Source organism: Xiphophorus maculatus, chromosome 2 (assembly GCF_002775205.1).
Source record: "Xiphophorus maculatus strain JP 163 A chromosome 2, X_maculatus-5.0-male, whole genome shotgun sequence".
Lineage (NCBI taxonomy): Eukaryota > Metazoa > Chordata > Actinopteri > Cyprinodontiformes > Poeciliidae > Xiphophorus > Xiphophorus maculatus.
The window spans coordinates 9,715,228-9,738,009 of record NC_036444.1 but is presented as its reverse complement, the minus strand read 5'-3'; the positions used below and the strand labels follow the sequence as shown (position 1 = coordinate 9,738,009).

At 37.3% G+C, this 22,782-nt stretch overlaps 3 protein-coding genes across 5 annotated transcripts; 1 reads left to right on the top strand and 2 right to left on the bottom strand.

Moving 5' to 3' along the window:
- The first annotated feature begins 427 nt into the window (after nt 1–427).
- Nucleotides 428–6,084, top strand: LOC102228800 (tetraspanin-3). Its single transcript, XM_005798223.2, has 7 exons — nt 428–616; nt 3,106–3,297; nt 3,476–3,550; nt 3,984–4,085; nt 4,212–4,358; nt 4,434–4,517; nt 5,327–6,084. Exons 1-7 carry the CDS (start codon nt 551–553, stop codon nt 5,417–5,419), a joined length of 759 nt encoding a protein of 252 aa, XP_005798280.1. The 5' UTR covers nt 428–550; the 3' UTR covers nt 5,420–6,084.
- Nucleotides 6,085–6,166: 82 nt separating this feature from the next.
- On the bottom strand, nt 6,167–17,183 carry LOC102221102 (proline-serine-threonine phosphatase-interacting protein 1). Of its 2 annotated transcripts, none has more exons than XM_023350638.1 (15): nt 16,758–17,183; nt 15,850–15,950; nt 15,700–15,774; nt 15,544–15,578; nt 15,329–15,435; nt 15,173–15,235; nt 14,652–14,756; nt 11,481–11,526; nt 11,167–11,246; nt 10,632–10,730; nt 10,451–10,547; nt 10,203–10,287; nt 10,012–10,088; nt 8,542–8,636; nt 6,167–8,446 (listed from the first exon to the last, which is right to left on the bottom strand). In XM_023350638.1, the coding sequence occupies exons 1-15, from the start codon at nt 16,785–16,787 to the stop codon at nt 8,315–8,317; spliced, it is 1,227 nt and encodes a 408-aa protein (XP_023206406.1). In that variant the 5' UTR covers nt 16,788–17,183; the 3' UTR covers nt 6,167–8,314. The 2 variants fall into 2 exon arrangements, with proteins under 2 accessions (XP_023206406.1, XP_005798340.1); XM_005798283.2 differs by having other exon boundaries at nt 8,542–8,639; nt 16,758–17,180.
- Nucleotides 17,184–18,623: 1,440 nt separating this feature from the next.
- On the bottom strand, nt 18,624–22,454 carry rcn2 (reticulocalbin 2). Of its 2 annotated transcripts, none has more exons than XM_014468491.2 (8): nt 22,422–22,454; nt 21,867–22,010; nt 21,686–21,788; nt 21,405–21,601; nt 20,276–20,389; nt 20,072–20,165; nt 19,843–19,982; nt 18,624–18,767 (listed from the first exon to the last, which is right to left on the bottom strand). In XM_014468491.2, the coding sequence occupies exons 2-8, from the start codon at nt 22,008–22,010 to the stop codon at nt 18,624–18,626; spliced, it is 936 nt and encodes a 311-aa protein (XP_014323977.1). In that variant the 5' UTR covers nt 22,422–22,454. The 2 variants fall into 2 exon arrangements, with proteins under 2 accessions (XP_014323977.1, XP_023206422.1); XM_023350654.1 differs by having other exon boundaries at nt 22,393–22,428.
- Between the last annotated feature and the right edge of the window lie 328 nt (nt 22,455–22,782).

The following is a 22,782-nucleotide window of genomic DNA, read 5'->3' as shown; positions in this document are numbered from 1 at the left end:
TTTTTCCACAAATTATGTGTTATTTATTGTTTCTCTTTGACATATGATCTCAATAAACTGCTCTGAAGACTGTGTAAGTAACAAGGTTAAAGTAAAAAAAGTTTCGTAAATTTGTTAAACACTGCAGTCTATCCAGTAACTCACACTGGTACAAAAAATGGCAGGAAAAAAAACAGTGTTCATTTTGGCCACTAGGTGTCGGCAAAGTACCTCCTTTTAAAGTTCACGCGTCTGTTTTGTTTTACACAAATTTGCGATAAAAATGTTTTTATTTTGTTGTTGCACATAACCTATCTTGAATATAAGAATTTAGTCACCTGAGGTCATATGGGTTGGTTTGGTAAATTGTTTATTCAGCGCTCGTTGCTTGTATTCCGGATGTTGGTGGCGCTGTGTCGCCTGCCTGTGTGTCCGTCCGTGTATGCGCAGTTAGGATATGTCTGGGCAGCAACAGTAGCAGCAGCAGCAGTAGCAGCAGCAGCAGCAGGGACATGTTTGAGTAAAAACCTTCGTTGTTTTCTCTCAGGAGCAGCTTTAAATCTCCGCATTAATGATGGGACAGTGTGGAATTACGTCCTCGAAGACGGTCCTGGTCTTCCTAAACCTGATATTTTGGGTAGGTTTGCAGGTTTTTTGATTGTTATTATTATACGTGCGTCACACAAGTGCACCCCCCCCACCACCACCTTAGCTGTGCTTGTCTGCAGTCAGCTGCCCAACCAGCTTCAACATGTCTGATATTTGTGTTTCACAAAAGATTCACAGAAACAATTGCAGCAGAAAATAATCCACTTAAAAAATTCAGGGTATGATACTGTATAATTTCCGCTAAATGTTTTTGTATTTGCTAGCTGAGTTTTAGCGTTAAGGAGCCTTTGTTTGCAGTTGTATGACTTTCACTCTTCCTAGGGGTGGGGGATCCTGTGTAGATAAAAACAGACCAGAGAATGATGCAGCAAAATTGTTTGCTAGTGGTCTTAAAAATAGCAAACTCACCAGGCAGGAGAGTTGTGTTAGCTCAAATCAGTGAATAAAACATTATTTTAATGGTAGATGCATGTTGAGTTGTTTAAATAAAGTCAGGTAATTTCACTTTTTTTTTATCATGTGCATATAAATTAAAATAAAGCAAATATAGGGATAAAAACAATAATTTGACTACATAACCTCAAAAGTACTAATGTGCTTTTGAGGAATGTATGAGGCTAACAAACAAGTCCAAATAAAAGTAAGTAAACAAAAAAAAAGGTAGTAACTTTGGCTACAATTGCTGGCAAAAACACAATATTGCAACTTCACTGCTATATAGTGTAGAATAGTTTACTTAAGTTATATTTTAAGACAACCCCATCAGCACATATTGATAGCCTTAGTTAAACACGGAAAAACTAAAATTGTTCTGATAGCAAAACCAACAATCCAATATAATTTTTTTTGTAATTATTAATCAAGTGAAAATTACAATCTCTGATCTATTGGTAGATCTCGGTTTCTGTTTTCTGCAATTATTTGTATTCTTATGGTTCTAATTTCTTATTAATCACTTAAAATATTGGAATGTCACTTTCAGTTGTTTGGTAACATAAGGAGCAACTCTTGCTGCGTTTTTTGGAGCCAATATTTTTAAGGGCTTTGTTTTTCAAAAAATGGGTGGTTGACGATTTCTTTTCCTTTTGTTATGAGACCAATTTAAGGTTTTATATAAACAAATTTAAGCATTATGCTGGTAAAAGTATCCACCCTCGAGAAAAGCAGCTTTTAAGCAACAACAAGTTTCCTCTGAACTGGTTTTTCCAGCATTTCCAGCCAGAGAAAACTTCCAAATAGGATAATCTAGAAAAAAATGTTTTAAGTACTGATCTATAGCAACAACAATCAAAAGGAGATTGTACAAATTTAATATGCAGAGGAGGCAAGAAAATGTATTGTTTCAGAACATGACATTAGCTTTGAAGCATAGTGATGAAACTGTAGTGTTTTGGGTTCACTTTAGTGCTTCTGGTCAAGGCAGCCATCCATCCATCCATCCATCCATCCATCCATCCATCCATCCATCCATCCATCCATCCATCCATCTTCTTCTGCTTATCCGGGGTCGGGTCGCGGGGGTAGCAGCTTCAGAAGGGAGGCCCAGACTTCCCTCTCCCCAGCCACTTGTTCCAGCTCCTCCGGGGGAATCCCGAGGCGTTCCCAGGCCAGCCGAGAGACATAGTCCCACCAGCGTGTCCTGGGTCTTCCCCGGGGCCTCCTCCCGGTGGGACGTGCCCGGAACACCTCACCAGGGAGGCGTCCAGGAGGCATCCTGGCCAGATGCCCGAGCCACCTCAACTAGCTCCTCTCAACATGAAGGAGCAGCGGCTCTACTCTGAGTCCCTCCCGGATGACTGAGCTTCTCACCCTATCTCCGAGAGAGCCCAGACACCCTACGGAGAAAACCCATTTCGGTCACTTGTATCTGCGATCTTGTTCTTTCGGTCATGACCCAAAGCTCATGACCATAGATGAGGGTGGGAACGTAGATCGACCGGTAAATCGAGAGCTTCGCTTTTTGGCTCAGCTCTCTCTTCACCACGACGGACCGGTACAGCGCCCACTTGACAGCAGACGCTGCGCCAATCCGCCTGTCGACCTCCCGCTCCCTTCTTCCCTCATTTGTGAACAAGATCCTGAGATAGTTGAACTCCTCCACTCCTCCACCCTGGAGAAGGCACTCTACCCTTTTCTGGTTCAAGACCATGGCCTTGAATTTGGAGGCACTGATCCTCATCCCGGCCGCTTCACACTCGGCTGCGAACCGCTCCAGTGAGAGCTGCGGATCACGGCCTGATGAAGCCAAGTCATCAGGCCGTGGTCAAGGCATTTATATAGGTAGTAAGTAACAAAAACTAGAAAAATCCGACTATTTAAGTAATATTTACTGAAGATTCATGAATAAAGATGTATAACTCAACTATGTTGTACTTTTTTATTAATAAAGAGATAGTATACAGAAATTACATTAATCCTTAAAAAAAACAGGTGAAACATTTTTGAAGTATTTTACATTGTGGTTATTTTTGCTTTGACAGCAGTAAATGTAATGTAACATTTTCTGGTTACTCACAGGCCGCTGCTGGCATCCTTTGTTATGTTGGCGCCTATGTTTTCATCACTTATGATGACTATGATCACTTCTTCGAGGACGTTTACACTCTGATCCCTGCAGTCATCATCATAGCAGTAGGTGCGCTGCTTTTCCTTATTGGACTCATCGGATGCTGCGCCACAGTGAGAGAGAGCCATTGTGGACTTACCACGGTGAGTAAACCAGTTCCACTGTAATATTGCGTGTTTTATTTCACGTAAAATTCTTTTCTAATTTATTCTGTTTAGTTAAACGTAGAGCCACAAGTAGTGAATAATACATTTGGAAAAAGTAACTTGAACAACGGTATCTGCTATCCATGTATCTATAATCTTGAAATCCAATCCACAGTTTGTCGTCATTCTCCTGCTGGTTTTCATGACGGAAGTGGCTGTGGTGGTTCTCGGATACATTTACAGAGCGAAGGTGAGAAAGAGAATTGTAATTGTCTAATTTGTGACACGGACGATCTTTTCTGATAACTCTTAAATTCAACTTCAGATTATTATTGGCAGTTTAGCTAAAGTCCTCCTGCTAACAAAATTGCTGACCCATAAAATTGAGAACCACAGGAAAGGGTGTTGACTGAGTTGACTAGAAAAACCAGAGGTAGTGGATTGTGCACTTTCATCTGTGTGGTTTGACATCATAATATGGACCGGTCTGCCTAACGCTTGACTCAATTGTGTCTTAGCATTTTCATGGGAACAAAGGCGGGAAAGTGTGTGTGTGTGTGTGTGTACTTAGCCTTAAGCAATCATCCGCCTTCTCCAATCAGCCCATGTTTGCTGTGAGGCTGCTAAATATTGTCTTTGTATCTAATAGAGCAGTAATGTTTACCCTTCTTTACTGTTTCCAGGTTGAAAATGAAGTCAACACTTCTATCATGAAAGTTTATGATGAGTACAATGGCACGAACAGCAACGCCCAAAGCCGGGCCATTGACTACGTTCAGAGACAGGTAAATAAAAGAAAAAAACCTTTTATTTGTAAGCCATCCACGATGGCCTTGTGTTGTTCCAGCCGTGCATCTGTTTCCAACAGATGCAATAACCATCATTATTGACTTTGTTGTTTTCATTTTCAGCTTCAGTGCTGTGGCATCCACAATTTCTCAGACTGGAAGCACACACACTGGTATGAAGAATCGAAAAACAACAGCGTTCCCATCAGTTGCTGCAAAATTGCAGGCTGCACAGGGTCTCTTACTCATCCTGAAGACCTCTACCAAGAAGTAAAAAGGCTTAATTTTTTTTTAATAAGGACTTGTAGTTTTGAATGTTTGAACATCATTTGTGTGGGTTTGTAGGGTTGTGAAGCGCTGGTTGTGAAGAAGTTACAGGAGATTATGATGTATGTCATCTGGACTGCGCTGACGTTTGCTGCCATCCAGGTAATTCGCTCATATTTTGGTACCGTTTGTTTCATTGCATTTTTAATGCGTCAGCCAAATGATGTAAAATCTGCCATAAATCTGTAATAGATTTATGTAATTATGGTTTTAATTAAGATTCAGTGTTTTCATCTAAATAAGGTTACCGGTTTCTGAGAGGCATTGTAATAAAAGCCTGTTTATTTTGTAAAGAAATGTGGACATTCAATTTAATAGAACCAAACACAAACCAAAGTAAAGACCTTTTAAATGTTTTTGTAAAATGTATATCTAAAAATTGAAATAGTTGGAAAAGAATAAATTAAGATGCCCTTATTTGAAATGACTGACAAAATCCAAAGAACTGTCTGTGGCCTTGAGAAAGACGATTAGCAGCATTTGAATCTATTGAGGAATTTAGAGGTTCAAAAGAATTTGAAGTCATTCTCCAGAAATGCCACATGATTAAAGATTTTTCTTCTTCATGTCCTTTTTTCTTTCCTTTCTTCCATATGCCCTTATGTCCTTCCTTGTGCTCGACCAGCCTTTGTCCTTCTCTTCTACCCTCCTTACTTTGGTGTCTCCTTCCTTCTCTTCTACTTTCTTGTCCTAATTTTGTTCCTTTTGTCCATCCCTTCTCTCTCTCCATTTTTGTAGTTTCCCAATTTGTTTTTTCATTAAAATTTTTATTTAGAAACAACATGAAGAAAATCATAGTGGGACTTAGTATTTAATGTAGTAAATGTAAAGAACTGATAGGAAAAAATGAACATGGAATAGTATGGGATATCAGATGATAAAAGTGTGGGAATGTTTGTTTATCTTTCCAGATGTTGGGGATGCTGTGCGCCTGTGTCGTACTGTGCCGCAGAAGCAAAGATCCTGCCTATGAGCTGCTCATCAGCGGGGGTACCATAGCGTAAAAAGTGAAACACTTTTCTCAATTTTTCTGAATATGTATCATTGGTGAGTGGATGCAAAACCTGTGATCATACTTATCTTTATACACTAAATACAAGTAAATGTATGCTAAAGTTCATTTTTCCCCAAAACCCACTTGGCCCATTTTATTTAACTCTTCAGAGAATTACACATAATACTTCTCCTTTTTGGTGGGACCTGAGGTTTATGTTTATTTTCACCCAAGTCAAATTTTGAAAACATGAGTTAAATATAGACAGGAGAGTTTCCTTATTGTGGTTTGCATTATTTATATTTTTGAATCTATTATGTACTTGAATGACAGAGGGAGATTTCTATTTTGTTCCTGCTTACTGAGGATGCCTAATACTCTATTTAAAATTTTAACGGCATAAAAAATGGACACCACCTTCTCCTGATTCAGCAGCATGGTTTTGTGTGCAAGTTCTTACAGAACTGGCTTTAACTTATATGAGCTTTATTTTGGGAAATACATGTATTTAACCTTTGATGTATTAATTGGTTTTCAGATAGATTTGTTTTTCTCTCATATCTGTTTGTTTGATCCAGGTACTCTATTACAATATGGTTTATTCATATTGTCTCATGTAGCAATGATGAGACTTAAGAATGTAAATGATGTGTTTAAGTAAAAGTTTAAAACAAATGATATCTCTTTTGGGTTTGTTCAGACATCTGCATAACACCTTTATTCTTTTTCTTATCCAATTTTTTTCTGTCAAGATTATGGTGTTTTCTTGTTATATCAGTTTCTAAAATTCTCAGATTGTCCCCAAGCTAGTTGTAAGAAGCTCAGTTCAAAATAGTATTATGTAAAATGAAATTCAGACTTTAGATTCAATGATTTCTTCAGGATGCAGCAGAGATGATGTGGACTTTTCCAGATATGGAAAAGACCACATCTTTTTACTGTAACCTTTAAAAATTATGCTATTATCTTTTAAAGCTAACAGATTGTACCATTTACTTAATGTATGAAGCACAAATGAAATCAAAATGATAAAAGGTTGCTGCTTCCATGGAATTTAATTGGAAAGTATCTGGCAACTGACACCAATGAAACACAGTTGATTTATTGATCATCTCAATAAAATCAAGAGATTTCTTTGGTTGACCCATCTGGTGCATGAAGGTAAGTGTTCATCCAATGCTAGGACAGACAGAAATCTGCAGTCAGTTTTTCTGGGAACGGTTAAAATGCCATTTCCAAACAATTTAAGATTAATTTTTCTGCAGTCAAACTTTGCTGCCTTAAACAATATTGTTTTGTACAAATAATGTAATTGTGTATATACTTTTATTGACCTGTTTAGCTCTGGTCAACATCTACAGTTATATCAATAAAATTAGAGTTGAGCAAATTCACCCTAGGGTTAACAATTCTCAGAGAAATTGCAAAATCGCTAACCCCAGAGCTACATATTAAAGCCTACAGGACTCTGTTAAAAATACACAGAACAAATATGGCTTGTTTCTGTTGCCCAGAGACTGCCTCTTCATTGTGACTCGACTTTAGTGTGCGAAGCATCTGCAAGAAAAATTAGCATACCTCAGACGTCATGTGGTGGAAGATAATTTGGACTCGTTTTTCAGCCATTTGCTCAATCGCTCACTCTGTATAGCAAAGTATTATGGAGTAAAATGTGAGGCCTTCTAATCAATAGCTTGGTCCAAACTGGCTCATCAATAGGACAATGATCCCAAACACAAAACGAATGCAGATGTTGCAATGGCCCAAAGCCAAGACTTTGACACCACTGAACTGTGGTATAATTTGAATAACTTGCACAAACCTCAAAAAACCGAAGCAATGTTGAGAAGAGTGTGCCAATAAGAATGTGATAACCTTTATGATGTTATGCACAAAGGACTATAAGTTAATTCAATACATGGTGGTTTTAACAACTCACATAAGTGATATTTTTTCTTGCATAGCTTTTACTAGTTTCTGCTTCGTCTTTGTTTAATAATGAGAGCATGGAGTCCACAGGATGCTTCTAGGCACGTGTATATAAATAATCTCAAATGCGTCAAAGACCAGATCTTTATTTCCTGCTAAGTAAAACCAGAGCCGAAATAGGGCTTGCTATTATTTAGACTGTCATATTTTATATGTTTATTTTAACTCTGCTTAATCACACAACCCCAATGTTGCCTATACATGTCGCTTGTGTGACTGTTTTTGCATTCTTAAAGTGACTCTTGTGTTTATATAAATGAAAGCTACCGAATGAGTGGCCTCTCACCAAAGAGCTTTCAGACACTAAAGACAGCAGTGGACTAATATACACGACCTACAAAAGGTTCAAATCTTAATATGAGTACTAGCATGCCTTATAAATACCAATGGAAACTTCACAATTATGTACTTTTTTTTACTTTTTGCAAACAAGACATAAATTACATGAAAGACAACAACAGAAATCATACAAAACCTTTAAAACTTCAGACTCAACATTGAACTAAATTGTGCGAAGAAGTTTTAGTCCCGTGTTTCTGTGCAAAAGATCCGCACGACTTAGTTGCCAACAGTTTGAGAAGGAGACAGTAAGATGATCCCAAAGTATATTAGGTTTACACTAACTGCTGTATGTGTAAGTGCCATTATTTACAGATCTACAGTATGTATGTAACATTTCTTTAGTTTGGATTCTTGGCATAAAGTGGTTCAGTGTGTTGTGATCAACCGTTAATTCAAAGGATTGTAAAGAACAAAAAAAATAGCCCTTCTTTTGGAAATATGTTCTACGACCAGGAGGGTCTGTGGTTTGTCAGGGAGACCTTTTCTGAAAGCATGCATGGCACAAAGATGCTTTGTGATTTCAAGGTACAAAACCATTCTGAAATGTACATGTAAAACGGGCTGGCCTGAAAACTTATTCCTTAGCGAGATAAGAACCCGGAACCAGACCAGACTGACCATTTCTTTGTACCGTCCACCAGCCATCTTCTCCCTCATGTATCACAACCACAATATCCCCAACAGATATTGAGAGTTCATCTTGCCCCTAAAAGAAGAACAGGAACAGTCAAGTTCACAAATTGTTCCTAAAAGGCAAGAAAAACGGAACATCTACATAATCTATAGTGCCAATGACCAGACCTGTGCTACATAGTCGTATACAGCCTTGTACTCGTTGGTGCTCTGGTTGAAATGCTGTAATCCAGGAATGGAAGCATATACACCATCCGATGTTCCTGCTGAAGACAAACAATCGGTTGAAATTATTAGGTTGAAAGTTGCAATTAACAACTAAATAAAATGGGCCATGAAAATAAATGTCTTGATCTAATTATGTCATCTTCTATCCAGCTTAATAAATCTTTTGAAAATAATCTTCAGTATCATTATTCTAAACACTCAGTAGATGAGCAGTGCTGTTTAAAATATTCCTCCATCCAAATAAATGTTAGAAGACATGACAGCGTTTTCTCGTTTTGTCGTTTTACCTCTGTTAAAAAGAGTGCACTAGTTTTTGTCCTAAATTTAGTAACTCGTTTTAATATCTGCTGGGTTAATACAAAAGCTTTGACTGTCTTGTCTCTAGAGTTTTGTTTCTCTTTTGACTGAAACAGGTTTGTGTTTAGAGCCTTGGTAAACTTTTGTTGTGCTACAGCCACAAACATCTATGTATTTCATTAGGATTTAAAGTGATTCACCCACACAAAGCACTGCAAAATTGTAAAGGAGAAGTGTTGCATGTGTTTTTACATTATGAAAATCTGAAAGGTTCTACATATTTAGCCCTCCTTACTTTGACACATTTAAATAAAATCCAATGCAAACGGTTGGCCTAAATAGTAAATAGAGTCCATCTGCATGTAATTTATTCTCCAGGTGTCCTGTGATGGTCTCTGAGGTTTTCTAGATACATTAGTGAACAAATATTCACTAATGTATCATGAAGACTATGGAAAACCACAGAAAGTATAACTGTGAGCTGAGGTTTACCTGTCCTAGACATACAGTCACTGCTACAGCACAATGGTTCATGTGCTGAAATGGCCCAGTCAAAGCCCAGACCTAAATGCAATTGAAAATCTGAAGTCAAACGTAAGATGTGATGTTCAAAGACATTTAAGAGTGGGCAAAAAGTTCAACACCTACAAATTTGGTAGATTTGAACATATAGACTTAAGGGGCTGCAATTGCAGCAAAAGTATTGACTCAAGGGTGAGTTTGTTCATGTGTGTGTACTGTACTTTTCAGATTTTTGTTTGTAAAATTTAGAAACCCATCTGTCGTTCCCTTCCGCTTCACAATTCTGCACCACTTCATGATGATCTGCTGCATAAATGTCAATGGAACTGATGTCACGTGACAAAATGTAGAAAAGATTTAAAAGTTATTGCAATGCTTGCGCTGCACTGTGTTTATGGTTAAAACTCACAGGCAAAACCTATATTTCTGTGGAGATTATTTTTATAAGAGAGAAGCTACAAGTTAGTTCACCGGTTGAGAAAAGGTTTATCAACTAAATTTAAGCAAGCTATGGCTTTTATTCATCTTGCTTTGTCTTGGCGAGTCATTATGAAAACTTGTAGGATGAGTTGAATAACATAGGTACAATACCAGGAGGTTCTGACACTCCTTCATTGATGGTCAGCTTGGAGCCAAATGTACAGCTTCCTGGCAGCAGATTTGAAATCCTAAAGATTATAAAAAGTTGTTAGAGAAGTCCACTAAAACATGATTGAGAGAGAGACAGAAAAGTAGAGAGAGAGAGAGATAACAATAATTTTTATTGGCTGTCATAATCCAACCTTTTCTTGACTCCCTCTACAAATCCAGCACTGCCGTTCTGCAGAGAAGCATTATTCTCATAGTAATTTTGATATTCAATCGGAGCTGTGGGCAAAAAAGAGGCATTAAAATCGACTCAGTAAGCTCCACCTAGCCCTGATATAATGCCTACTGAGCTGAAAGATAATATTGAAATGACTTCTCAGTACAGAACATATTCAAATGTTAGATGTTAGATGTTGAGAGGAAGCCTGCAGGCGTTACATACCTGGGGGCGTCAAGTTACACTTTTTCATCTCCACAAAGTTGTTGTTGTCTGTGATGATGTCACAGTTTTCAAGCGAATTCCGCACATTCTCACAACACTGAAACAAAAGGTTTGTCAGGAAGGAAGAGTAAATATTTGGCGCCGTATCCCTGACAGCTCAATAGGTGTGAAACCAGCTGACCTCGTCATCTTTGACACACTGCATCGACAGCTGGTTACAGTGCACCCACAAAGCATTCCTTATGACACTGATGCGATCTTCTTCTTGCTGCTGAAATATCTGGAAGACATTCGTTTTGGTGTACAGAAATGTGGTTAGCCTCTAGTTGCAACTCCATATTTTAAACCTCATATTTGTTGGCATTAAAGAACATATTCACGATTATGACTCTCTTTCTTATTTACTGCCTTGTTTTTGTTCCCTTCTGTGCTGGAACATGCTGTGCTTTGACAGTGTTCACCTGTAACTGAACTTATCGGGATGCTCACAGCTGCTGTAGGGCTCCAGTCTTGTTGATGCTATCACATTCAGGAAGAGTTGGGTCATGGAAATGTTTTTTCAGAATAATGACTTAGTATGTGGTGTGCTAAGGGGAGGTGTTACATATCCTGACTGAAAAAACAGACATGCCACTGCTGCTCTGGCGCTGCGTTGGTGTTGCCAAACCAAAAAGCATATTCTAAGTAACAACTAGAAAGGAACAACAGCGTCTTACCTCACAGACCTCAACATGCGTCGACTCCCACTCTTGTCGAACCCGGTCAAGTTGCTCAATGTTTGACTTGTACTGATTCTCTAAAGGCAATCCACACCAGTTTTACATATGAAATATAAAAGTAACACTTACACTTGACAACCTTGTGTTTAGATTCTGCATATTATACTTTTTGATTATTAATAAGACAAAGGAAGTAAACATGACCAATATTCAGAAAAAAACATATTCCTGGTAAACCACATTGGATTATAACATAAAACATGAATTTACAAGTTCTTTCTCCTTAAATTAGCAAGCGTCTTTCTCCTTACCGGCTTCAGCTGCAGTTTCTCTACACTGCTTTGATTTGTTGTTCATCTAAAAGAAATGGCAGAGGAAAAAAAATTGTGCATTTTATTTTTTTTCTCTTCTTTAGGTTAGAGTCACCCTTGTTTCTTCATGCTTTGATTCAAAGGAACCAGACTGTTATTTAATCTTTTAACGTTGAGTTTGTCATGAGTTTTTTCCTCTTTTTGTCTTTGTTTGTTGCTAGTTCATTTTCATTGCGGTACCTGATCATCTTAGAGGAAAAACTACTTTCACATTTGTGCCAATCAAATGTGACACAACCCGTAAAGTTAAATAAAAATTGTACAAATGTGCATAGCCTTAATCTAATACTTTGTTGACACATCTTTGTTAACTGACAATAAAATTTAAGGAGCTGGGAAATTTCTGGTTGCCACTGGTTGTGTTTTGTATGTGATAAACAACCCCTGCATTCTCCATTTGTCTGAACTGAGAAGATGGGTTGAAAGAGAGAAGCCTTTGTTTCCAAAGAAAACATCAAACTGTCAGATATACCCAAAGGTAAGTCTGACAAGTCTGGAAAACCACATATATCATCATAACAATGCCAACAGTGAATTTTTGTGGTGGCAGAATCGTGCTCATGGGATTTTTATGATGCAAGTCAGACTTTTGTCAAGGTGGATGGAGCAATGAACAGTTCAAATCCCAAGAAAGTCTTGACAAGAAATCTTTGAGTCCCTCTGTTAGGAAGCCAGAGCCTCACAATCCAATATATTTGAAAAACCCTTACAGTGGAGTACAACCTTATTAGTGGGATTTTGATTGACTCCAAACAAAGAAGACTTTGATGCTGAGATGAAATCAAATGGTGTTTCAACAAAGTATTAGTTTGAGATTGTACACAAACTTCATTTTTGCATCATTTTTATTTTGTAGATTTTTTTTATTTCAACATATTTTTAAGTTGAATTGTATAGGATACATATCACATTTAAATGAGGTGTAAAAAGCTTTAGTCTCATTTTTTACAACACAGAACCTGTAATTTTAGATGTATTGTAGCTGACGTTTTTCAGGGTTGAATAAAAATTTTAAGAAGTAACTACAAGCATTGGATATTCAATGAGTTTTTAAGTGGTGCTGGAAGTAATAAGATACCTATTTAACATGTACTGATCATAACTATATGCATCAGGTAGTTTCTCTTTCAGCATAACATATTTTAACTCACAGCACAGATTGATATTCAGAAGAAGCAACCCAGTTAAGATGATGTAAGAATATGAATTGTAGATTTAGAGCTACTTCCAAATTAGTGGGATGTGTCATCACTTTGCTCATGTTGGGAAGAACATTAAAACTGTCACCCACTGATGAAAGAAATTGATGACAATGTTTAGGAAGAGCAAAGGCTTAAGCAAGCCATAAATCAGAAAACTAGTAGTAGGATCCACAATCCAACAGTGGTGGTAGATTTATTCTGAGGGTCTATTTCACGGCCATTGGTATTGGTGTACAAAATGCAGCTAATTTGGTTGAAAGTTGGACACAATTATGTGTTCCAAAAGAACAATAATGCCAAAGACCAAAGGAATGCCTACATGACCAAAATACAGTATGAGAAGCAAAGCATCATGTCTGTTATGCTATGTTATATATGTTATGCTGAACCTGTTATTTTAATCATTGCAGTAAGCTCTGCAATGAGCTCTGAGAAAGGCAAAAAAGGAAGTGAGAATGTGAGTTCTAAGAGTTTTTATTTTTAGATGCCACGATTGTTTAATGCGTTTTTCTATCATCAATAGCTAATAGGAAAATGTTTTGTTTGATTTGGGGGCTAAAGACTGTTGTTACTTTGAATTATAAAAGTTTGTGTTTACCTCACATATTTAAATAAGATGTTCACCAATCATTGCCAAATAATTCACTTCTAAATAAGTGTAATTCATCCACGAAGGATTGTACATGTGTAACATATTTGTGTAGAATATGTATGGTTTATTTTATCTAGATATACATTTTTTGTGTTCGTGGACTGATTTTTTAAAATCTTACAGAACTAAACATCTGCCTAAAATAACCTGTTTGAGCTTCTTACAGTAAATCATAAAATCGCTCAAAATTTATTTATTTATTTATATGTGTGTATAGATTCCATACACTTGGTGCAGTACAACACAAGTCTGTTTATACGTGTTTTCATTTTTATGGTTGTTAATTCTGGCTACTAGCAAATGAAAACCCATAATTTAGTTCCTCACAAAATAGAAATGTTGCAATCAGACTAATTCAAATGGACCTAATTCAAAATGGAATTGACCTAAACCTAATTCAAATGGAATTGTTGGCCAACTGAAATGCATGCATACTGTGGAGCATACACACTCAAGATTGGGTTGGGACTCTTTGCATGAATTATTGCACCAGTGGAGCTTGACATGGAGGCAATTCGCAAATTGCTCTATGGAGGTGTTCAGCAAGCGGAGCTTAATTTAATGCTGAAATTCCCCTCATCGCCGCAGTCACTAAAGAAGGCATTGTGTCTTCAGTGTGGGCAGGTGGAAAAATAAACCCAGCATCTCCATAAAGCTTGTCAGCATAGAGGAAGCACAAAGTGCTCCAAAGTTTCCTGGTTGCCTGCTTTGCTAGCTTTGGTCATAAACCAAAGCCATAAACCAAACTTTTGTAAATTAATTACTTTTGCAATTAATTAGGTTTATTTGGACTGGTTTATTTTGTTTTAAGCTCAAGTGATAGAAACAACAGAAGGAAGTGTGATTTCAAAAGAACAGCAGTGTGTTCTGCTTTAAAGCAAATGTGAATTTTAGTGCGTGGTGCTTTACACCACGCACCACATGAGAACTTTTACACCCCACTTTAAAAGTTCTCATGTACTTCTGAGTTAATAATGAGGAGAATGACGTTGTTTGTAACTTATCCTATAAGCTGATGTAATATACATGGCCACGAAATGTATTTTTTAATAATTGATAAAGGGACAGGTTTACATAAGACTTTTCTTCTTCCTTTCTCCTACTCCTGTAGAGTAAGAAATTTAAGAGTAGGCATTTGTGACTTAATGATGATGTGTTAAATTGAGTGAATAAACTGACTGGTTGATTGATTGATGTTCAAATTTTCAGAAAATCTAATGGAGGGTGAAGTTTTTTTGAGAGTCACACGTCACTTACCTTGTCAATCTGTTTGGGAGTGGCCGTGGGTGCGTTACCCAGCTTTTCAGCCGTTTGCTCTGCCTCATCCGCCTCCCTGCAACGCTGCTCGTAGGACTTTTTAGACTGTAAGAGTAGGAAACAGAGACAATGTGAAACCAATGACACCCATACATTGTGTGTGTGCTTTTCAGTGTGTAGCTTAGACAGGGAAGAAAGATTATAGGGGGCTTGGTACTGAAAAAAGAGGTCACAGCGAGGAAAAGTAATAAAAAAAACAAGAAAACACTTGCCACTTCCTTCCTAGCTGCAAAACATTTCACATTTTATATGTCCACTGCACTGCATAGATATTTACAAACTACTTGGTCTTTAAATATAAATATTTAAATATTTAAATATAAAGACCTTGCGTATGAAAGCAGAATCTACATGAGCTAAAACTGATAAAGTGCTGCATGTGCGACATACACTGTGGTTCTCAAAAAAACAAATAACAAAGTTTTGATATCTATTGCCATGAAAACATGAATTGACCTTACATCTATGGTTTTCTTGTAGAGAGAGACTTTTGTTTTCTGGACCTTCTCCATGATGACCTCAAACTAGTTGGAAAGGACATTAATTCATGTTAGAGAGAAGGAACTCCCCTAAATTTCCTTGATATGTAGTCACCAGAAAAAAAAATGGACATGAACCTTTTTTCTCTGCTCTTTCTGTCGCTCTCTGAACTCCTCCATTCTCTTCACCTCTTCCTTCAGGAACCCAGAGAGCTGAATGTGCAAGTTTCCAATGTTTTCAATTTCTGAAAGAAACCAGAGCATGCAGTGAAAATAGAGAACTTTCAGTCACAGACGTTATTTAAGAAAAAGCAAGCTGATTTTTGAGGGGGTTTGGAATATTGTATGCTTACGTGTTTTCATTTCATCAAATGATGCTCTCAGAGTGCTGTGAGAGTAAATCGAAAACTGTTACGACAAGCCAGACAATCATGTCTTTTAGACATTGTTGCGTAGCACATAATGATCAGTATTTTTGGCTACAAAAACTCCCCACCCAGATCACCTACCAAATCTCCGCCGAACCTCCCGCCTTTCGAGCAATTGAGACCAACTCTTTGCCATATTTTTCCTCGGCCGACGCTCTGCGCACATAACACATTTATAAAAGTTTCCATTTAGAAATTCAGACATAAATTACCTCAAAAAAGACACCTCACCTCATTTTCAGGAGGTCCTCCACATCCTTACACGTACGCCGACCCTCATTAAGTCTCTGAATAAGATTTTCATAACCAACGTTGCTGATGAAGTCATTCCCCTTCATAAAAGAAGCAGAAGATTCATTGCTACAGCTCAGTTAATTTGAATGAATGTGTTTTCCCCCTCATCTATGTGTTTTAACTGCAGCTCATTTAGGGTGAAAGGCAAATTGTCAGTTGGAGGATTCTGAATGGAAACAGCTATGGTGGAACCAGTGTCAAATTTTCACATGCACCCTAACGTGGTGAGATTTTACATATGCAAACTTGGAATAGAATGAAAATATAAGGAAACATAGACAAATGGAAACATTTAGCTGATGGTCTTGTCTGATCATTGAGCTCTTTGTGCTTCTATTTAGTAAATAAGGGAGTCAAAATGAATCAGGAACCTAAAAACGCAGAGCACTGGCACTTAATAGGAAATATTCAAAAGATATAATGAACCTGGATGATAACATCAAAGAAGCAAAACCCCAAACTGATGTTATATGCAAGAAGATACAGTAACACTGTAAAACACAATTTTGCTTCTTGTAACAGAAAAACACAAGTGGCTCTCCTGGAAACAGAGCCACTGACAAAAGTAACACGTTAAAATTTGTTTCAGTAATAGTAACAGAAAACGTATGAGCAGATATAAAGAAAAGACTAATCTGAAGTCAGCTTACAAAAAAAGTCAAACTTTGAAAAGAATATGGTTACAAAATAACAAAATACAAAAAAGGTTAAAATGTACTATTTTCAAATTTCCAGTAAAACAGTTGCAACAAGGACTTTTTTTTTCTCCTGTGACGCTTCCTCAGCTTTCAACTACACATAAATAAAATACAAAAGAGGAATTAGTATCATTAAACTATACTCACCCAGAAGGACTCTTTAAATTGTAGGGCCATTTTGGTAGTGCTTTAAATTAATCCCAGCTGAAAATCTCTACTTTTGCTATCAGTCACAAACCCTCCGGGGTGTAGCAGGCTGTAGCGCGAAGCAAGTCAAATGCATCATGGCACACTCAGGAAATAAACTTGCAGCGGTTTTCACTCTCTTAGTCATGTCATTTAAATAAGGAATAGCAGAAGCGGGTCAACATCCGCCGTAGCTGAGCTGACACGTGTGGTAGCAGCCCGTGCAACTTCTCCTTGTATGTGAAAGATAATAAGTTTTCTAAACTTCTCATAAATGCTCACATGAAACCAGAGGAAATGCTTTTCTTCTGAATTTCTGTTAAAATGTTTATCTAAGGTTTAAAACGGAACCAAGTCTTCCTGTTCCTCCAGGGTATACACAATAAGGATCACACAACAACAGAAATGTCTTACTAAGTTTTGCAATTTAGTAGAGTACGTTGCAATTTGTCCTAGTGGTGACATAATACGGATGCCAGTATAGGATTTTGTAGCGGCTCTACAAAACCTGTGGATGACATTTACTGGTGCATATCAGGTTTTACTTACAATATCATGCAAATGTTCATTTTTATTTCAGTAATTTGATTCAAAATGTCCTTTATTATATTGACTCATTAAACACAGTGGGGTTAAATTATTCTTTTGAATTAATTTTGATAACCGCTGATTTCACCCAATATTAGGTCAAAATTCAGGCCAACACAATATAACCTACACAATAATGGGGAAGGTTGTTATCTTGAGTTGTCCAACAGTCACTGATAACTTCCACAAGAAGCCTAAGCTACCAAAGGTCATTGCTAATGAAGATGACGTAGTAATGTATTCAACAATAATAATGGGAAGTTGAGTGAAAGGAAAAATTGTGGTAGAAAATGTTCTTAAGCAATTGTGTCCAAGACATTTGTCACAACTGTGGGATTCCTTGTGTTAAGCCATGGATGAAGGGAGGAGCTTATAATCCAAGCTGCTTGAGGTCCAGTTGGACATTTCCACAGACAGTGATTTCGAGAGCTGGGTCATCTGCTGGTGTTGGTCCACTCTTTTTTCAAGTCTAATGTCATCTAGCACTTTATTCTTCTCGTTGCTGACAATGTATATATGGAGATGCTAATTTCATTGTGCAGCAGGACTTGGCCCCTGTCCTCATTAGCAATATTACCAAATGATCGTGGTATCACTGTGATTGACTAGTAAGCTCTCCTAATGTGAAAGCCAACAGAGAATCTATATTAATCCATCTCTTCTGAGACATGCTGCATTGAATGAATGTTTCATGCAAATGGAGCCCTGAGCAAGTACTGAATTTCCATAGCGTGCATAATTTTTCATAAGCTGCCATTTTTATATGAAATATTATTTTTAGCTGGCTTTATGTAGTATTAGAATTTTCTTACTAAACTCAATTTTCATTAACTGTAAGTCACAAGCAATACAACTGAAACCAGTAAAAAAATGATCACTTTTTCTGAACTGTAAACTTCTAAATTTGAAGAAAATTACAAAAAAAAAAAAAAAATTCTCTGCTAAGTTTTCTGGGATTTAGCAAATGGAAATAATTTTGATAATTGTAACATAAGAAGCGTGGTCTGATTTGACTTTAGACAGTGAGAAAAAAAAAAGTTTCTGTCTTTTTATGTGGTGTATGTCGATATCCAGTTTCAACTACCTGTTTCATTTTAATTACCAAACTAGAACTTTTTGTTCATGTGCCAGTTACTGGAAATATACTAGTATCACAGTTCCCATTTCACAATTTAAAGCAAAAAGGGAAAAGAACTCAAAGAAACAGAGAGAAGCCAACAATGAGGTTATAAATAATGGTTATAATTCATCATGTGACAAATGGAGGTGTCTGCCATAGTCTGTAACTTCACTGTTGATAAATATTTCTTGGTTTTGCAAAATTTCTGTCACTGAAAGCTGCCCATCTCCGTCCTGGTCCATTTCCTTGATGAGGTGAAGAGACTGTTGATGACAATAAAGTGAAATTGTTATGGCCTTTCCAATTAATAGCTGCAATGACGCTTCCATTTGAAATAGCAAAAAACACAGAACTAAACAAATACTCATAGCTCAGCCTGAAATATAACCTTAAAGCTCTCTGCTGAGGACTTATCTAAAATATATTTAAAGACCTATCTTCCTCTGACAGAGTTAGCTTCATTTAGCCATTTGGATGTCAGCTGACTTTTCCCCATTACCAGTGATGTTCCCGTTGAGCTTAACTGTTTTAAGTGAGTAACTGTGTTATTGCTGTTGAGGGATGCAAACTTTGACACAAAGTTTTAATTCTGTCCACCTTTCTTTCTCCACTGCAGCTGCAAGAGGAACCCTAATGCTCCGCCATAGCAGATTTTAGAGTTAGCTGGGATTACTCTTTTTTTTTTCCTGCTTGCGCAACAGAGCATTATGGTGTGCACTTAGTTCCACAGATAAACAGTCTACAAGTGTTAAGGTATTCAACAATGCAGCATTTGGTACATCCAAAACTGACAGGGTCGTGCTGGATATTTTTGGTATGAATATGCATGCCATTACACCCGTAAGAATTATCATCCAGAAATAAGAAAAAAAAAACTGCGCGTGCCTATAGCTGCCCATAAAAAAAAACTATACAAATGGAATAACTTGGGAGTAATTTGTAATTTGGGTGTTTTTTAACCCAGCAGTGGAAGAGTCTCCACAAAGAGATTAAACAGGTGTTTAGAGTACAGAATAGGATCAACCCCCGCCTCCCTCCTCATATGTTGACACATGCTTAATTTAGTTTGTCGCAGCTTTGCAACCTTGGAATTGTTACACCTTAGAAATTGTAGATTAAAGGGACATGATAAAGGGCAAATATACAGAATGCTCATGTTCCACTGGGTTGTTTCCTCACAATCATTGTTGTCTAAATGTTTTTGCTTTCGTTGTACTTCTGTGTATTTAAGGCCTAACATAAAATTCAATCTCAATAAAGAGAAATGAAAACCTGATAAGTGTAAAGGACGCTCATGTTTTTCTTCCAGCTAACTTTAATAGAGGCGCTGAAGCTTACTTCCTCTCTTGCTGAACCATAGCTATTAGGCGCAACCCAGCGCAGCTGTTCATCTCGATCCAGCTTGCCGTTCTGATCTTGGTCGTACAGATCTTGAAATCGTACAGATTCTTCAATCTCCCACTGTGTTGGGGATTCTCCTGATTTCCAAACGAAGAACAAAAGTTTAAAACAACAGGCTGATTGCAGAGAGTTAATTGGGGGGAAAAAAAAGATAGTATCGCCCTACCTTCATTGCGCACGGTCCCAATAAATTCCGTCAGGGTGATAAATCCGTCTTTATCTACATCATATTCATTCAGTACATCTTCAATGGCAAAGTCCTGACAGAAAAAAACACAAAAAGTCAATTTCAGTTGATGCAAACCACACTGAACAAAGAAATGCATTATCATATCAGATTTTGTAGGAATGAGAACTAAACTCAACTCACTGCCATGTAATCGACTTCAAATGGGTGAGTGAAGGCAAGAAACTCAGTCGTGTTGAGGCCAGGTGTGCCATCCATGTCGGCAAAATAAAAGCGCCTCTTTTCCTTTAAGAGAAGCTAACAGTAATATGAGAATATGTTACAGCATCAGTTAAAGAAGGATGTGGAGTAATCAGCGAGATTTTACTTTGCTTTATAAAAAGGGCTCATACCCCCTGAACCTTTTCACATTTCATCATGTTACAATAGCAAACTGTGTATTTTACTGGGATGTTATATGACCGATCCAGCACAAAGTAGCACATAGTTATGAAGTTAAAGTTTTCCTTTTTTTTCCCCACAAATTGTGAGGGCTGCAGAAACTCACAGAGTAGGTGGAGAATCTGTTGAAAGCGGAACTATCACTGCTCAGGATGCATACTTCATCCTGAACACACCGCACCCACCTTCAAACAGGGTGGAGGCAGCATTATGGTGTATTGATGTTTTCTTCACAAAGGGCAAGAGAGCAGGAAAGAATTGATGTGAATCAAATAAAGCTGCACAATATATTGAATCGTAAATTATTGTCGTAATAGTGTATGCAATACTGCAATTGCAAATTACTGCTTAGACACAATTCAGGTGCAGTATTATATTTCAAGTGGCAGGCATTTATACTCTGCATAAAGATAATATTTTTTGACCAATTGGACTGAATAAATCATATTGATTTATTAAAATGTCACCGACCCAAACACAACTGAGAATTTGTGACAAATTTACAAATTGATGCTGACAGACCTCCCCCACCGAATCAGACTAAGTGGGAGCTATTTCTTAAAGAACAATGGCCCAAATAATTGATCATTAGATGTACAAACCTGGTAGAGACATACCCACAAAAAACTGGTAGGTGTAACTGGAGGAAATGTGGTTCAACAAACTACTGACTCAGCAGGGTTTACCACAAATGCTGCCCTTATTTCTCAGATTTCTATATGTACAAACTTTTCACCAGGTATCATTTACCTACAATATAACAACTGTGCTTCGATATGTGTTGGTTTGTAATACAAAATTCCAATAAAATACAGTTTGTGAAAAGATTTCATGAATACTTTTCGGAAGACACTGTATAACACAAGCCTACTTGTCGAAGAGACTCTTGCTCTGGGTCCTCCAGTACAGTGTCATCATCAAAAGTGACGAGTTGCTCATGAGCAAGAGAGCTGTACTCCTCCCAGGTAACAACACCGTTGATGTTAGTATCAAACTGAGTGAACCGCTCATTTGCATCTTCTATGGCGTATTGTTTGTAGACATGCTGAATCCACAGAGTTATCTCCTCTAAGAATAAGACACACAATGTGACCAGATTAAAATGCATTTCAACTGGTCTATTTTTGCCTTTTTGACCTTACTTAAAGTTACCTGCACTTAGTAGATTGTCCCTGTTTGTGTCAATCTTCTCTACAACTGCCATCATCTTCTTTCTCTGCTCTGCTGGGCTGAGTTCTTTTATTTCCCTGGTGCTCTAAAAAACGCAAAGATAAGTGGAATGAAACATTAGCAAGGGATTAACAAATCAAACATGACCCAAATATAAAATAACCTCTTCTCCTAGCAGGACAGCCATGTCATGGTCAGGGTTGTGCTGTTTCCCGATGTAATGATCTTCATGGACATGTTCAGGTGAGCCTAACTGTCCAACACTAAACTGAAGCATCAGCAGGAAGAGGAATAGCGTGTGTTCCATCTGTTAAGAAATAGATTGAAAAGTAAGTAAGAGTAAATGTAAACATGACAAACAGAAATATCCGATGCAAGTCTGCTATCTGGTGGTCTGCAGGTGGAAGTTCAAACAAAAACCTTGCCAAATTGAAAACATAACTCCTGCGCTTAGTATATGAGACTAGTGAAGAAGATTAAATAAGCCTAGCAAAACAGATTTATTTTTTTGTCTCGCGGTAGATTTGCTAATAAGAATAGCGAAAACTGTGCAAATGGAAAAAACTATAGAAGAAGAGAAAAAGCAAAGACAACGTTAATACAAATACTTTCAGTTAAAACAAGACAAAAATACCTTAACTGCAATTAAGCTTATTTATACAGTTATTACAAATTAAAAACGTTATTACCGTGAAAGGTTGTCAGTACAAGTGTTTACCTTAGCAATGTTCAAAGTCGCCGGAGTACGGGATGTCCGGTAAAAAACTTCAAATTAAAAGAGGCATGGGAATAATTGCTTATTTTCTAATTTGATAAATGTATATAATCGGTTGAAAATTCCTTAGAAGTCAAACTGAAAATTGCGTTTATCGAAGCCTTTACACGTTTATCGAGAATAAACGTGTATTTATTTCTTTTAAATACGGTTTTTATATGCTTCAGCAAGTACAGGTTATGTTGTTATGATTTTAATTTTTGATGTTTATGTTTAGTATTATTTCACGACTACCAACCGAGATCTTGACCCAAAAAAACTGTATTTAAGGAATTGTAATCTTTTTTACTAAATGCTATTACTT

Excerpts from the sequence above, each read along its gene's own strand:
- rcn2 (XM_014468491.2), bottom strand. The coding sequence starts at position 22,010 with ATGGAACACACGCTATTCCTCTTCCTGCTGATGCTTCAGTTTAGTGTT. Across the intron at positions 21,789-21,866 it reads CTGTCCTGCTAGGAGAAGAG|AGCACCAGGGAAATAAAAGA; the intron begins GTTATTTTATAT and ends TGCGTTTTTTAG. Across the intron at positions 20,166-20,275 it reads TTGAAGTCGATTACATGGCA|GACTTTGCCATTGAAGATGT; the intron begins GTGAGTTGAGTT and ends TTTTTCTGTCAG.
- LOC102221102 (XM_005798283.2), bottom strand. The coding sequence starts at position 16,787 with ATGGCCCTACAATTTAAAGAGTCCTTCTGG. Across the intron at positions 11,247-11,480 it reads AGAAACTGCAGCTGAAGCCG|AGAATCAGTACAAGTCAAAC; the intron begins GTAAGGAGAAAG and ends GATTGCCTTTAG. Across the intron at positions 8,447-8,541 it reads TATACGACTATGTAGCACAG|GGGCAAGATGAACTCTCAAT; the intron begins GTCTGGTCATTG and ends TTCTTCTTTTAG.
- LOC102228800 (XM_005798223.2), top strand. The coding sequence starts at position 551 with ATGATGGGACAGTGTGGAATTACGTCCTCGAAGACGGTCCTGGTCTTC. Across the intron at positions 4,359-4,433 it reads CTGAAGACCTCTACCAAGAA|GGTTGTGAAGCGCTGGTTGT; the intron begins GTAAAAAGGCTT and ends GTGGGTTTGTAG. Across the intron at positions 4,518-5,326 it reads TGACGTTTGCTGCCATCCAG|ATGTTGGGGATGCTGTGCGC; the intron begins GTAATTCGCTCA and ends TTATCTTTCCAG.